The sequence below is a fragment of the Ranitomeya variabilis genome, chromosome 8, assembly GCF_051348905.1.
Source record: "Ranitomeya variabilis isolate aRanVar5 chromosome 8, aRanVar5.hap1, whole genome shotgun sequence".
In the NCBI taxonomy this organism is placed as follows: domain Eukaryota; kingdom Metazoa; phylum Chordata; class Amphibia; order Anura; family Dendrobatidae; genus Ranitomeya; species Ranitomeya variabilis.
Window position 1 is genome coordinate 66,093,538 of NC_135239.1, and position 15,078 is coordinate 66,108,615.

Here is a 15,078-nt window from a genome sequence, read left to right on the forward strand (position 1 = left end):
TTTTTAGCCCAGAATTTTTTATTTTCCCAAGGGAAATAGGAGAAATTAGACCACAAATGTTGTTGTCCAGTTTGTCCTGAGTACGATGATACCCCATATGTGGGGGTAAACCACTGTTTGGGCGCACGGCAGGGCTCGGAAGGGAAGGCACGCCATTTGGCTTTTTGAATGGAAAATTAGCTCCAATCATTAGCGGACACCATGTCGCGTTTGGAGAGCCCCTGTGTGCCTAAACATTGGAGCTCCCGCACAAGTGACCCCATTTTGGAAACTAGACCTCCCAAGGAACTAATCTAGATGTGTGGTGAGCACTTTGAGCCCCCAAGTGCTTCACAGAAGTTTATAACGCAGAGCCATGAAAATAAAAAATAATTTTTCTTTTCTCAAAAATGATTTTTTAGCCCACAATTTTTTATTTTCCCAAGGGTAATAGGAGAAATTGGACCCCAAAAGTTGTTTTCCAGTTTCTCCTGAGTACGATGATACCCCATATGTGGGGGTAAACCACTGTTTTGGCACACGTCGGGGTTCGGAAGGGAAGTAGTGACGTTTTGAAATGCAGACTTTGATGGAATGCTCTGCGGGCATCAGGTTGCGTTTGCAGAGCCCCTGATGTGCCTAAACAGTAGGAACTCCCCACAAGTGACTCCATTTTGGAAACTAGACCCCCAAGGGAACTTATCTAGATGTGTGGTGAGCACTTTGAACCCCCAAGTGCTTCAAAGAAGTTTATAACGCAGAGCCATGAAAATAATAAATGTGTTTCCTTTCCTCAAAAATATTTTTTTAGCCCAGAATTTTTTATTTTTGCAAGAGTAACAGGAGAAATTGGACCCCAAAAGTTGTTGTCCAGTTTCTCCTGAGTACGCTGATACCCCATATGTGGGGGTAAACCACTGTTTGGGTACATGCCGGGGCTCGGAAGGGAAGTAGTGACGTTTTGGAATGCAGACTTTGATGGAATGGTCTGCGGGCATCATGTTACGTTTGCAGAGCCCCTGATATGCCTAAACAGTAGAAACCCCCCACAAGTGACCCCATTTTGGAAACTAGATCCCCCAAGGAACTTATCTAGATGTGTGGTGAGCACGTTCAACCCCCAAGTGCTTCACAGAAGTTTACAACGCAGAGCCGTGAAAATAAAAAATCATTTTTCTTTCCTCAAAAAAGATGTTTTAGCAAGCAATTTTTTATTTTCACAAGGGTAACAGGAGAATTTGGACCCCAATATTTGTTGCCCAGTTTGTTGTGAGTACGCTGATACCCCATATGTGGGGGTAAACCACTGTTTGGGCACACGTCAGGGCTCGGAAGGGAAGTAGTGACATTTGAAATGCAGACTTTGATGGAATGGTCTGCGGGCGTCACATTGCATTTGCAGAGCCCCTGATGTGCCTAAACAGTAGAAACACCCCACAAGTGACCCCATTTTGGAAACTAGACCCCCGAAGGAACTTATCTAGATGTGTGGTGAGCACTTTCAACCCCCAAGTGCTTCACAGAAGTTTATAACGCAGAGCCGTGAAAATAAAAAATAATTGTTCTTTCCTCAAAAATTATGTTTTAGCAAGTAATTTTTTATTTTTGCAAGGGTAACAGGAGAAATTGGACCCCAACAGTTGTTGCCCAGTTTGTCCTGAGTACGCTGGTACCCCAAATGTGGGGGTAAACCACTGTTTGGGCGCACGTCGGGGCTTGGAAGGGCGGGAGCACCATTTGACTTTTTGAACGCAAGATTGGCTGGAATCAATGGTGGCGCCATGTTGCGTTTGGAGACCCCTGATGTGCCTAAACAGTGGAAACCCCTCAATTCTAACTTCAACACTAACCCCAACACACCCCTAATCCTAATCCCAACTGTAGCCATAACCCTAATCACAACCCTAACCCCAACACACCCCTAACCACAACCCTAACCGCAACACAACCGTAACCCTAATTCCAACCCTAATCCTAACCCTAATCCCAACCGTAACCCTAATCCCAACCCTAACCACAACTGTAACCCCAACACACCCCTAACCCTATCCGTAACCCTAACCACAAGCCTATTCTTAACCCTATTTCCAACCCTAGCCCCAATTCCAACCCTAACCCTAAGGGTATGTGCCCACGTTGCGGATTCGTGTGAGATTTTTCCGCACGATTTTTGAAAAATCTGCAGGTAAAAGGCACTGCGTTTTGCCTGCGGATTTACAGCAGATTTCCAGTGTTTTTTTGTGCGGATTTCACCTGCGGATTCCTATTGAGGAACAGGTGTAAAACGCTGCGGAATCCGCACAAAGAATTGACATGCTGCGGAAAATACAATGCAGCGTTTCTGCACGGAATTTTCCGCACCATGGGCACAGCAGATTTGGTTTTCCTTAGGTGTACATGGTACTGTAAACCTGATGGAAAACTGCTTCGAATTCGCAGCGGCCAATCCGCTGCGGATCCGCGGCCAATCCGTTGCCAATCCGCTGCGAATCCGCGGCCAATCCGCTGCCAATCCGCTGCAGATCCGCGGCCAATCCGCTGCGGATCCGCTGCCGATCCGCTGCGGATCCGCGGCCAATCCGCTGCCAATCCGCTGCAGATCCGCGGCCAATCCGCTGCGGATCCGCGGCCAATCCGCTGCGGATCCGCTGCCGATCCGCTGCGGATCCGCGGCCAATCCGCTGCCAATCCGCGGCCAATCCGCTGCGGATCCGCTGCGGATCCGCGGCAGATCCGCGGCCGATCCGCTGCGGATCCGCGGCCGATCCGCTGCGGATCCGCGGCAGATCCACGGCCAATCCGCTGCGGATCCGCTGCGGATCCGCGGCCGATCCGCTGCGGATCCGCGGCCGATCCGCTGCGGATCCGCGGCCGATCCGCTGCGGATCCGCGGCCGATCCGCTGCGGATCCGCGGCCGATCCGCTGCGGATCCGCGGCCGATCCGCTGCGGATCCGCGGCCGATCCGCGGCCGATCCGCTGCGGATCCGCTGCGGATCCGCGGCCGATCCGCGGCCGATCCGCTGCGGATCCGCTGCCGATCCGCTGCGGATCCGCGGCCGATCCGCTCTGTGTGCACATGCCATAACCCTACCCCTAACCCTAACCCTACCCGTAACCCTAACCCTACCCCTAACCCTACCCCTAGTTCTAACCCTAACCCTAGTGGAAAAAGAAAAAAAAATATTTTCTTTATTTTATTATTGTCCCTACCTATGGGGGTGATAAAGGGGGGGGTTTATTTATTATTTTTTTATTTTGATCGCTGTGGTAGAACCTACCACAGCGATCAAAATGTACCTGTAACGAATCTGCCAGCCTGCAGATTCGGCGGGCGTACTGAGCATGTGCCCGCCATCTTGGAAGATGGCGGCGCCCAGGGAGAAGACGGACCGACTTCGGGAGGATCGGTAAGTATGAGGGGGTGGTGGGGGGGTGGATCGGAGCACAGGGGGGGGGATCGGAGGACGGGGGGAGCGGACAGGAGCACGGGGGAGCGGACAGGAGCACGGGGGAGCGAACAGGGGGACGGAGGGGGGTACCTGACAGAACGGAGGACTGGGGAGGAGATCGGGGGCGGTGGGGGGGGCCAGTACATGATTTCCAGCCATGGCAGATGCTATTGCAGCATCGGCCATGGCTGGATTGCAATATTTCACCATTTTCATAGGTGAAATATTGCAAATTGCTCTGATTGGCTGTTGCACTTTCAACAGCCAATCAGAGCGATCGTAGCCACGTGGGGGCAAAGCCACCCCCCCTAGGCTGAAGTACAACTCCCCCTCTCCCTGCAGATCGGGTAAAATAGGAATTAACCCTTTCACCCGATCTGCAGGGATGCGATCATTCCATGACGCCGCATAGGCGTCATGGGTCGGGAAGGGGTTAAAGGGCTGTCCGCACAGAATAACTGATCCACCAAAGTACTGCTGCTCAGTTCTTCATGGCGGGGCCAATCATTTATATACACCTTCCCACTGATTCTCCCTCTATCTTCACTTCCCTCTTTGACTGACAGCTCTGACTTCATAGGAGAAGACGGGTGGATATAGATGGAAACCAAACAGGTGGGAAGATGCATATAAATGTTTGGCCATGCCGTGATGCAGAGCGCCTGTGCTTGGTTTGAGCAGTCCTTTTAATTAGCAGCAAGAGACTTCAGAAAAGTAAAAAAAAAAAAAAAGTATACAAAAAAAAAAGGAATGACTGATAATGAAAGTGAAACTTTATTAGGTCTGGATTAAATAAGAATAATAGATCTAAGCAGCAATCACAGCAACTACCAACAAGAAAGTGAGTAAAGTAGGCCTTAGTTAAAGGTAACCTGTCACCCCCTCTGGCGTTTTTAACTAACGCAAACGGCGCATGCCCGAAAAAGGAAAGCACAGCGCAGGCACCGAGTAAGTTATGGAAGGCAGAGGAGGCGGCGCTCGGAGAAGCAGAGTGATGGCTGGGAGGAAAAGACGTGCCCCCTGGACAGACTAAAGGTATGGCGCGCAAATTATAAAAAGTAATATTGCAGCGTTGGAAGGGACCCCAAAAAGATGAGCCACCTTCACAGAATGCAGCATTAGTGCAGCACAAGGTGGCTCTTTTAGTTAAAAACAGCAGGAGGGGGTGACAGGTTCCCTTTAAATGAGTGCATAATACCCATCGCTTTACCGTCCGTACATGGGAGGTCTCTGTGCGGGGCCATAGTTTACATGTGCATGGCCGCTCCATTCTAACAGATATAGAAATTCCCTATTCTGATGATCGATGTGGGTCACAGTGGTCAGACCCCTACCAATTAACAAGTTATCACCTATCCTGTCACCACAAAAACTAAAAAGTGAGTTAACCAGATTTGTCAAATATTTCTGGCCAAATAAAGCAACTCAATGCGAGTGCAACATTGTAGCCCCTTCTGTGCCCTTCAATTATGAAATATATGCAGCATTCATGTAATTTCTGTACCAAGTGCCGCGTACAAACACCCAGTTACCATTTTTTCCATCATTTCCAATTAATTCCAGCAAAAAGGTTTCATTTCATGCCACGTAACATCTTCCCACTCAGTGGGGAATCTTAAAATATCCTAAGATGCTGTACACAACAGAACAGTCTTTATGAGCGCATGCCCATATACCCAAGGTCCAATGGAAAAGCAGATCCACTGTAAAACTGTAGGGATCGCTGGGGGTTACTTCTGATTTATGTTGCGCCTATTTTTCACACCACACTGAGCCCATTACATTTTCAGAGGTAAAAGATGTTCACCCTTCCTCTAAACCACTATATACTAGATAAGATCATTATTTTAACCAATATTTACACTTTTAAAGGGAATCTATCAGCAGGTTTTTGCTATTTAATCTGAGTGCAGCAAGATGTAGAGGCAGAGAGCCAGATTCCAGCATTGTATCACTTACTGGTCTGCTTGTTGTAGTTTCAATAAAACCAGTCTTATAAGCAGATCATTAGAGGACTAGTTGTCTCGTGCCATGTAGTCCTTCTACTCTATGTAACCACGCCCTCACAAATGATGGGAAGAAATCTGCCAATCAGTAGTGTGGGCGGGGTTATACAAAGCTCAAGAGATCTGCTTGATAGGCAGCACATACAACAGTGATCTTGTCAAAACTGCAGCAAGCAGCCTAGTAAGTGATACATTGTTAGAATCAATCAAGGCATCTACCCCTACATCATGGTGCTCTCACATAACATGGCAAACACCTGGTGACAGATTCCCTTTAAATTAGCTGAAATAAATGGCAACTCCATCATAACGCTGCCGATTGCATGAATGTTACTTTGAAGTGGTAGCCAGTTGTATTTTACATAACTTTTGATTGAGACTTAAGAGATGGAGTTAGGATCTGTCCTATAGTTGGCAATGTCTGGTTTAAGGTGTAGTATTAAGGTCGGAGAATATTCAACCCATGTGTTGTTCAAGTCACAAAACAAAACTCAGGGGAGAACATTTGAATATTAAAAAAGCCATATTTTAATTCAAGGTACAAAAAAGGGACAAATACATACAGTAGAAAAAAACAAAAATTGCAACACACAACTACAGCACATGTAACTTCACCGTGGATACATAGATCAATCGTAAAACAAAAAAAAGATGTTAGATTACCAGCTCTCTGATTTTTCTTTCTGACATGGAGATTGCTCATCATCGTCACTGAAGTTCAGCTGCTCCGTATAATCGACTTCACTTTGTGCACCTGCAAATAAGAAGCAAACCTGGGTCAGGCTGAAATCCCAAGAATCAGAGCACGGACCTAACATTGTGCGAGACTCAGCCCTAAGGGCCCGGCAACAAGCCGAGGTCTAAGCTCTGCCTACCGAGGCAGGCGAATAGCTGAACAACTGCGAAACAATTGGCCATCATTAACCCCTTACCGAGCTCCGCCGTACTATTACTGCGGAGGTCGGGTACCCTGCTTTGATGTGCGCTCCGGCGCTGAGCCCACCTCAAAGCCAGGACATGTCAGCTGTTTTGTACAGCTGACAAGTGCCCGCAATAGCGGCAGGTGAAATCGCCATTCACCCGCCGCTATTAACTAGTTAAATGCCGCTGTCAAATGCTGACAGCGGCATTTAACCAGAGCTTCCGACCATCGGGCCGGAAATGAGCGCATCGCCGGCCCTCGTCACATGATCGGGGGTCAACGATGCGTCTGCATAGTAACCATAGAGGTCCTTGAGACCTCTATGGTTGCTGATGCCGGATTGCTATGAGCGCCACCCTGTGGTCGGCGCTCATAGCAATGCAGGAATTCAACTACATAGGAGCGATCTGATGATCGCTGCTATGTAGCAGAGCCGATCGAGTTATGCCAGCTTCTAGCCTCCCATGGAGTCTATTGAAGCATGGCAAAAGTAAAAAAAATAGTTTAAAAAAAATGAAAAAAATAAAAAAATATATAAAAAAAAGTTTAAATCACCCCCCTTTCGCCCCATTCAAAATAAAATAAAATAAAAAAATCAAACCTACACATTTGGTATCGCCACGTTCAGAATCGCCCTATCAATAAAAAAAAAAGGATTAACCTGATCGCTAAACAGCGTAGAGATAGAAAAATTAGAAACGCGACATTGCATTAAAATGCAAGAACAGGCGATCAAAAGAACGTATCTGCACCAAAATGGTATAGTTAAAAACGTCAGCTCGGCACGCAAAAAATAAGCCCTCACCCGACCCCAGATCATGAAAAATGGAGACGCTACGGGTATTAGAAAATTGCGCAATTTTTTTATTATTTTTTTTTTAGCAAAGTTTGGAATTTTTTTTTACAACTTAGATAAAAGGTAACCTAGACATGTTTGGTGTCTATGAACTCTTAATGACCTGGAGAATTAAAGTGGCAGGTCAGTTTTAGCATTTAGTGAACCTAGCAAAAAAGGCAAACAAAAAACAAGTGTGGGATTGCACTTTTTTTGCAATTTCACCGCAGTTGGAATTTTTTTTCCCCGTTTTCTAGTACACGACATGGTAAAACCAATGATGTCATTTAAAAGTGCAACTTGTCCCGCAAAAAACAAGCCCTCACATGGCCATATTGACAGAAAAATAAAAAAAGTTATGGCTCTGGGAAGGAGAGGAGTGAAAAACGAGAACGCAAAAATGGAAAAGGGCAAGGTCGTGAAGGGGTTAAACAGAGTTTTGGCCACGTGTGGCGAGTCACAGCGTATAGTCTCACACGTCCGACATACACAGTGAGTGTGAACTCATCTCGGGTCTCCCGACCCAAATCTGAGAATACTTATACATGCCTATCCGGGTGTAGGCTTTCGATCAGATGATCCCTGGCCGTTCTGGACATTGCGATCTGTACTCTGCCAGTGAAAGTCAGATATGTGACACAAAGTTTAGGTGTCCAATAGAGGTAAGATATTCCACAAGCCATTCACAAACATGGCACTGAAAAGATGGCCTAAATGATAGATGGCTACTGCTAGCATTAAGTACAGCTTCGTTCTGTAATTTTATGTCGCTTTTTCAGTGATGGGTTGGGCTTGAAACTTGAGTATTTTGGCTAAATTACCAATATTTCTGCAGGATGCTGTATGCTCTTGTGATGCTGGCAATGGCTGGGATTTGTGTGGGATGCTTAGAAGGTACTGGGAGCCATTTACTATCCTATAGTGGACCTCACAAATGGGCAGTAAGCGGGAGTGTGCACTACAGGTAACTGAGCGGCACCTTGTAGAAGCCTGGTCTATGTGCACGTATAAACACGTGCATCCACCCCACAGGAATGATAAGTGAGTGGCGGTTTGTCGCTATATTGCACCTAACCGCATTATTGCGTACAGCAGTAGGCCTTCTTCACACGTTTCTTCTACAAAATAAATAAAAATGGAACATTTCTTATCAGTGTACCGAATACATTTTTCAACAATTTCAACAATTAACAATTTAAAAAAAAAATATGATAAGAGATATACAATCCTTATATATTATTTCTAAATACTCTTTTTGGGTGATTACTCCATTCATACTGCACCCACACACACAAATGATACACCATTTGAAAGGTAAACTTGCCCCATTCAGCAAGAAAATAGCCAAACAAACCACACATCCACTATGTGATCACAAAAGAGGGATTTTTGGTTCTTACCATAAAATTTCTTTCTTTCTTGGAGCCTTCATTGTGGGACACAAGTAACCATGGGTGTATGCTGCTGACGCTAGGAGGCTGACACTATGCAAAGAAAAAATAACTCCTCCTCGGCAGTATACACCCTCCGACAGGCACAATCCAACTCAGTTGGTGCTAAAGCAGTTGTAGGAGTAAGTATAAAGAACGCAACCTATGTACCAACCCAAAACAACATTGGCCAACACGGTACAACATAGAGGGAGGGAGCTGTGTCCCTCAATGAAGGCTCCAAGAAAGATTTTACGGCAAGAACCAAAAATCCCTCTTTCTTTCTCGCTTCATTGGGGGACACAGGTAACCATGGGACGTCCAAAAGCAGTCCCAAGGGAGGGAAAAATAGTCCAAGAAAAGAAGACTTCGGTCGGTCGGTGGGAAACCGCCGCCTGCAGTATCTTCCTACCCAGGCCTGCGTCCGCAGAAGCCAGAGTATGCACAATGTACAACCGTATGAAGGTGTGAAGGGACGACCAAGTTGCGGCTTTGCAAACTTGCAAAGCCGAGGCCTTTTGACGAACGGCCCAGGAAGCTCCCACAGCCCAGGTAGAGTGAGCCCTCATCCCCGGGGGGTGGCTGTTTACCTTGAATGCGGTATGCCTCCAGAACCGCCGAACGAATCCAACGAGCAATAGTGGATTTAGAGGCGGGGAGCCCCTTCCGACGACCTTCGGAGACGACAAACAGAGGATCGGACTGGCGAAAGGAAGCAGTTCTGGTAAGATAGACCCAGATAGCCCTGACCAAATCCAGCTTGTGGAGAGATTTCTCCAAGGGGTGAACCGGGGAAGGGCACAAGGAAGGGAGGATGATGTCCTCGTTAAATGTGAAAAGTCGAAACTACTTTTGGTAAAAAGGAAAGAACAGGCCGAAGGACTACCTTATCCTGATGCAGAATCAGAAAAGGAGAACGGCAGGACAATGCTGCCAACTCGGAGGCTCTCCTAATAGAGGTGATGGCGACTAGGAAGGCCACTTTCCAGGAAAGAAGGGAAAAGGAAATGTCCTGGATTGGTTCAAAAGGTGTGCGCTTGAGGGCGCCAAGAACAAGGTTGAGATACCATGGCTTGACCGGGGAATGATAAGGAGGTGCTATGTGGGCAACACCTTGGAGGAAGGTCCTGCCTTGGGGAAGGGAAGCTAGGTCCCGTTGGAAAAGGATGGACAGGGCGGAAACCTGGCCCTTTAAAGCACTTAAAGACAGGCCTGAATCGAGACCCGCCTGAAGGAAGCCAAGGGCTGAAGGAAGGGAAAAAACCATAGGGAACAAACTGTTGTCGTCACACCATCGGAAAAAGGCCTTCCAACATCTATGATAGATACGTGAATATGCCGGTTTCCTAGCTTTTATCATGGTCTGTATGATGCTGTGAGAAAAACCTGCGACCCATAGGACCGCGGCCTCAACGGCCATACCATTAAATTCAGAGACCAAGAATTCGGGTGGAAGAGGGGACCCTGCGATAAAAGATCCGGACGGTCTGCGAGTCTCCATGGGACGTCCGACAGCATGTTCACTAGCTCCGCGTAGCAGGTCCTCCGGGGCCAATCTCGAGCTATTAAGAGAACGGGGACCCTCTCTGCCTTTATCTTTTTTTTACGACCCTTGGGATCAAGGGAAGAGGAAGAAACAGATAGGGCATGTGGAAGTGGGCCCACAGGATCACAAGGGCGTCGCAACCGACGGCCATTGGGTCCAGAGAGCTGGATACATACTGGGGAACTTTGTGGTTTGTTCAGGAGGCCATTAGGTCGACGTCCGGAACTCCCCATCTCTGACATATTTGGTTGAAGACGGTGGGATGGAGAGACCACTCGCCTGACACGAGGCCCTGACGGCTGAGAAAGTCGGATTCCCAATTATCCACCCCTGGAATGTGGACAGCTGAGATGACGGGAACCTGGTTCTCTGCCCACCGTAGAATGTTTGATACCTCCCTCATGATCTGCTTGCTGTGAGTCCCGCCCTGGTGGTTTATGTAAGCCACGGCCGTGGCATTGTCCGGCTGAATGCGGACCGGATTTCCCGCGAGGAGGGACTACCAGCGGAGGAGGGCGAGGAAGATAACCCTGATCTCCAAGAGACTGATCGGGAGAAGGGTCTCTTGAACATTCCAGCGACCGTACGCTGTGTGATGGAGAAAGACCGAACCCCACCCTTGAAGACTGATGTCGGTGGTGACGATTTGCCAGCAGAGGGGGAGAAATGACCTTCCGCGCAGAATGGAGGTGGAAAGCGTCCACCAAGTGATATACTGCCTTACATTGAGAGGAAGGCGAATTGGGCAATCCAGGGAAAGTGGATTCCTGACCCAGGCAGACAGGAGAGCCAGCTGGAGAGAGCGAGAGTGGAACTGAGCATAAGGTACTGCTTCCATGGAAGCGACCATCTTCCCTAGTACTCTCATGCAGAGCCATAGAGGCAGAGGGACAGGGCGCTTTAAGGCTTTGATGCCCTGTCAGAGAGAGAGGAACTTCTCTTTCGGGAGGAGGACCCGAGCCTGAATGGTGTTTTATTCCATGCCCAGGAACTCGAGGGGCTGAGTTGGAATCAAGGTCGATTTGTCCTTGTTGATTATCCAACTGAGGTGGGACAGTGTGTCCAGAGTGATCTGGAGGCTCTGGTCGCAGTCCTGGCGAGACAAGCCCTTGACCAGAAGGTCGTCGAGATAGGGGATTATGAGGATCCCCCTTGAGCGAAGGATGGCCATGACCGCTGCCATTACTTTCGTAAAGACCCTGGGGGCGCACGCCAGGCCGAACAGGAGAGCTGTAAACTGGTAATATTGCTCTCGGATCGCGAAACGAAGGAACCTCTGATGCTGCTGATAAATAGGAATATGCAGGTACGCATCCTGAATGTCTACAGAGCACAGATATTCCCCCGGTTCCATGGAAGCGATCACTGAGCGCAGAGATTCCATCTTGAAGTGCCGAACCCGAAGGTGGCGGTTCAACTGTTTGAAGTCCAAAATCGGGCGGAGTGAGCCATCTTTTTTCGGAACCACAAACAGATTTGAGTAAAAACCCGAAAAACGGTTGCGGTAAGGAGGCGTTTAAGAGATATTTCCACGCGTGTGCAATCTGGTCTGCTAAATCAGATAGTTCCTCCGAAGGAGCCAAAGCTACGATGCCCCTGCGAAGTATCTTGGCCCAGGCAGACACGGCTTTCCCCACCCAAGAGGCGGCGAAATTCGGGCAGAGAGGCGCCGGACGCCTCAAAGGCTGATTTGGTTAAAGCCTCAATTTGCCTGTCTGTAGCGTCCTTAAAAGACGCTGCATCGGGGATAGACAGAACTGTCTGCGAGGATAGACGAGAGACAGGCGGGTCTATCTTAGGGGAATCAGACCATTTGCTGACAAGATCTGGATTAAAGGGGTACAAAATATCCAGATGCTTTCTTCCTGGAAAACGTTTTCCGGGTTGTTCCCAGTGTCTAGAGGTAGTATTCTCAAACTGTTTGTGATTGGGAAAAACTCTAGAGGGCCGTTTCACCCGTTTGAAAGAAACGGAGTCCTCCCGGGAGGTGGAGTCATCCTCAAGTTTCAGGGTTTGAATAATAGCTGAAATAAGGCTATCTACCATATCCTGCGTGCCGGAGGAGTTATCTGCATCTGAATCAGACTCCGAATGAGAAAAGGAGATTTTTGTGTACTCACCGTAAAATCTTTTTCTCCGAGCCAATCATTGGGGGACACAGGACCATGTTGTTATGCTGCTGCCACTAGGAGGACACTAAGTTAACACAGAAAGATTAACTCCTTCTCTGCAGTATACACCCCCTTGACTGGCCAGTATTCAACCAGTTCGGTAGTAAAGCAGGAGTATAAAAAAGAAAGACAAAACTTGTCAAAACCAAAGAAGTAACAACAAGCCAAAAGGCTAACAGGGTGAGTGCTGTGTCCCCCAATGATTGGAGAAAAAGATTTTACGGTGAGTACACAAAAACCTCCTTTTCTCCTACGCCTCATTGGGGGACACAGGACCATGTGACGTCTTAAAGCAGTCCCTGGGTGGGGAGCAACATAGCTGCTAATACCCCATGTACCACTGGCTTACAGCTAAGGTACTGCCGATTGCAGAATGCGCCTGCCAGGGGCGGCGTCTGCAGAAGATAGAGAATGAATGTGGTAATGTTTCGTAAAAGTATGCAAAAGCTGGACCATGTCGCAACTTTGCAGAACTGTTGTGCTGACGCCTGGTGCCGAATAGCCCAAGAGGCACCCACCGACAGAGTAGAATGGGCCTTAATCCCTGCTGGGATAGGAACACCCTTGACACGATAGGATTCCTGAATAGCCGATCGAATCCATTTGGCTAGAGTAGCCTTGGAAGCGGGAGAACCCTTCCTTGGTCCCACTGGAAGTACGAATAGGACATCCGACTTGCGGAAGGGAGCTGTCCGTGAGACGTACAGTCGAAGGGCCCTCATAACATCGAGAGTGTGCAGAGCTTTCTCAATGTGATGGACAGGTGCCGGACAGAACTAAGGCAGAATAATCTCCTCGTTGAGGTGAAAAGAGGAAACGACCTTGGGTAGAAAATAAGGAGAAGTCCTTAAGACTGCCTTGCCCGGGTGAAAAATCAGAAACGGAGGTCAGCAGGAAAGTGCCGCCAACTCTGAAACACGCCTGATGGATGTAATAGCCACTAGGAAAACTACCTTCCAGGAAAGGAAGGTCAGAGAGACGTCCTGAAGTGGATCGAAGGGGCCTCCTGAAGGGCTCCAAGGACCAAATTAAGATCCCACGGATCCAAAGGCATTTTGTAGGGAGGCGCCACACGGGAAACTCCCTGAAAGAACGTCTTAACCGGTAATCTATTGGCAATTTTTCATTGGAACAGGACTGACAATGCGGATACCTGTCCCTTGAGAGAGCCAAGTGCGAGACCCGACTCTAGTCCTGACTGGGGAAATTCCAATATGGAACGAATGGAAAATGCCAGAGGAGATCATCCATGTGCGTCGCACCATGCGAAGAAGATTCGCCAGGTACGGTGGTAACTGCGCATGGACACGGGTTTCCTAGCCCTGATCATGGTGGAGGACACCTTGGGAGTGAAATCCGCTTGGCCTACAATCCAGGATTCAACGGCCAGGCTGTCAAAGACAGGGCCCCTGAGTTCTGGTGGTAAATCGGGCCCTATGAGAAGATCCATGCAATCTGGAAGACGCCACGGGACGTCGGTGACCAGCTGAACCAGTTCCGCGTACCATGCTCGGCACGGCCAGTCCGACGCCACGAGGATCACTGGTACCCCCCTCTGCCCTGATCTTCTTGATGACCCTCGGTAGCAGGGGAAGAGGAGGAAAAATGTACGGGAGGTGGAATTGACGCCACGGCAGGACCAAGGCATCTGCGCCAGTGGCACGTGGGTCGAGAGATCGGGCAATGAACTGTGGGACCTTGTTTAGCCTGGAGGCCATGAGGTCCATGTCCGGTGTCCCCCAGCAATGACAAATCTGCTGGAAAACTTCCGGGTGGAGGGACCACTCGCCCGAGGCGAGACCCTGGTGACTGAGGAAGTCCGCCGCCCAATTCTCCACACCTGGTATGTGGATTGCTGAGATGGGCGAATGGTTGGTTTCGGCCCAATGGAGGATGTGGGACACCTCGAGCATGGCCGTCTTGCTGCGGGTTCCCCCTTGACGGTTGATGTACGCCACCGCTGTGGCGTTGTCGGACTGGATTCTGATGGGGTGACCTGCAAGGAGATGGTGAAAACTGTGCAAAGCTAGTCTGATCGCTCGTATTTCCAAGATATTTATGGGGACTCTCGAGTGGACCAACGACCTTGTACCGTGTGGTGTTTGAAAACCGCGCCCCAGCCCAGGAGGCTGGCATCAGTGGTCACCACCAGCCAACGCACTGGTAGAAAGGACTTTCCTTGGTTCAGGGAGGACTTCAGCGTCCACCACCTGAGGGTCTGTCTGACCTGTGGGGACAGACTGAAACGGCGGACGAGAGAGGACGGGTTCCCATTCCACGCCGACAGCAGCGCATGTTGTAGGGTACGGAGATGAAATTGCACGAACGGAACCACTTGCATGGCTGCTACCATCTGCCCGAGAATGCGCATGCTGAAACGAATGGAGTGGGAGACTGGCCGGGAAAGACTCCGAGCTCCCGCGGCAAAGGCCTTGTCTGGAGGGAGAATGACCAGACCGCAGGAAGTGTCCAGTGTCATTCCAAGAAAGGAGATCCGTTGAGCCGGGATCGGAGAAGATTTTTCGAAGTTTATCTTCCAACCCAGGCGAGAAAGAGTATCCACCGTGAGCTCGACGGACTCTTCGCAGGCTGGGTATGACGGGCTCTTTATCAGTAGGTCGTCCAGGTACGGAAGTACCACCACCCCTCTGGAATGAAGAATGGCCATGGCAGTCGCCATGACCTTTGTGAAAACTCTGGGAGCAGTGGCGAGGCTGAAAGGTAAGGTCACAAACTGG

The 15,078-nt window shown here is 49.0% G+C and overlaps 1 protein-coding gene across 5 annotated transcripts in view; it reads right to left on the reverse strand.

The window, feature by feature from the left end:
* PRRC2C (proline rich coiled-coil 2C) overlaps positions 1 to 15,078 on the reverse strand; it is a 117,925-nt gene that overhangs the window by 56,908 nt on the left and 45,939 nt on the right. For all 5 annotated transcript variants that reach the window (XM_077278512.1, XM_077278513.1, XM_077278514.1 and 2 more), the window contains exon 9: positions 6,100 to 6,190. In XM_077278512.1, coding sequence (XP_077134627.1) covers positions 6,100 to 6,190 — 91 coding nt within the window. The remainder of the gene's footprint in view (positions 1 to 6,099; positions 6,191 to 15,078) is intronic.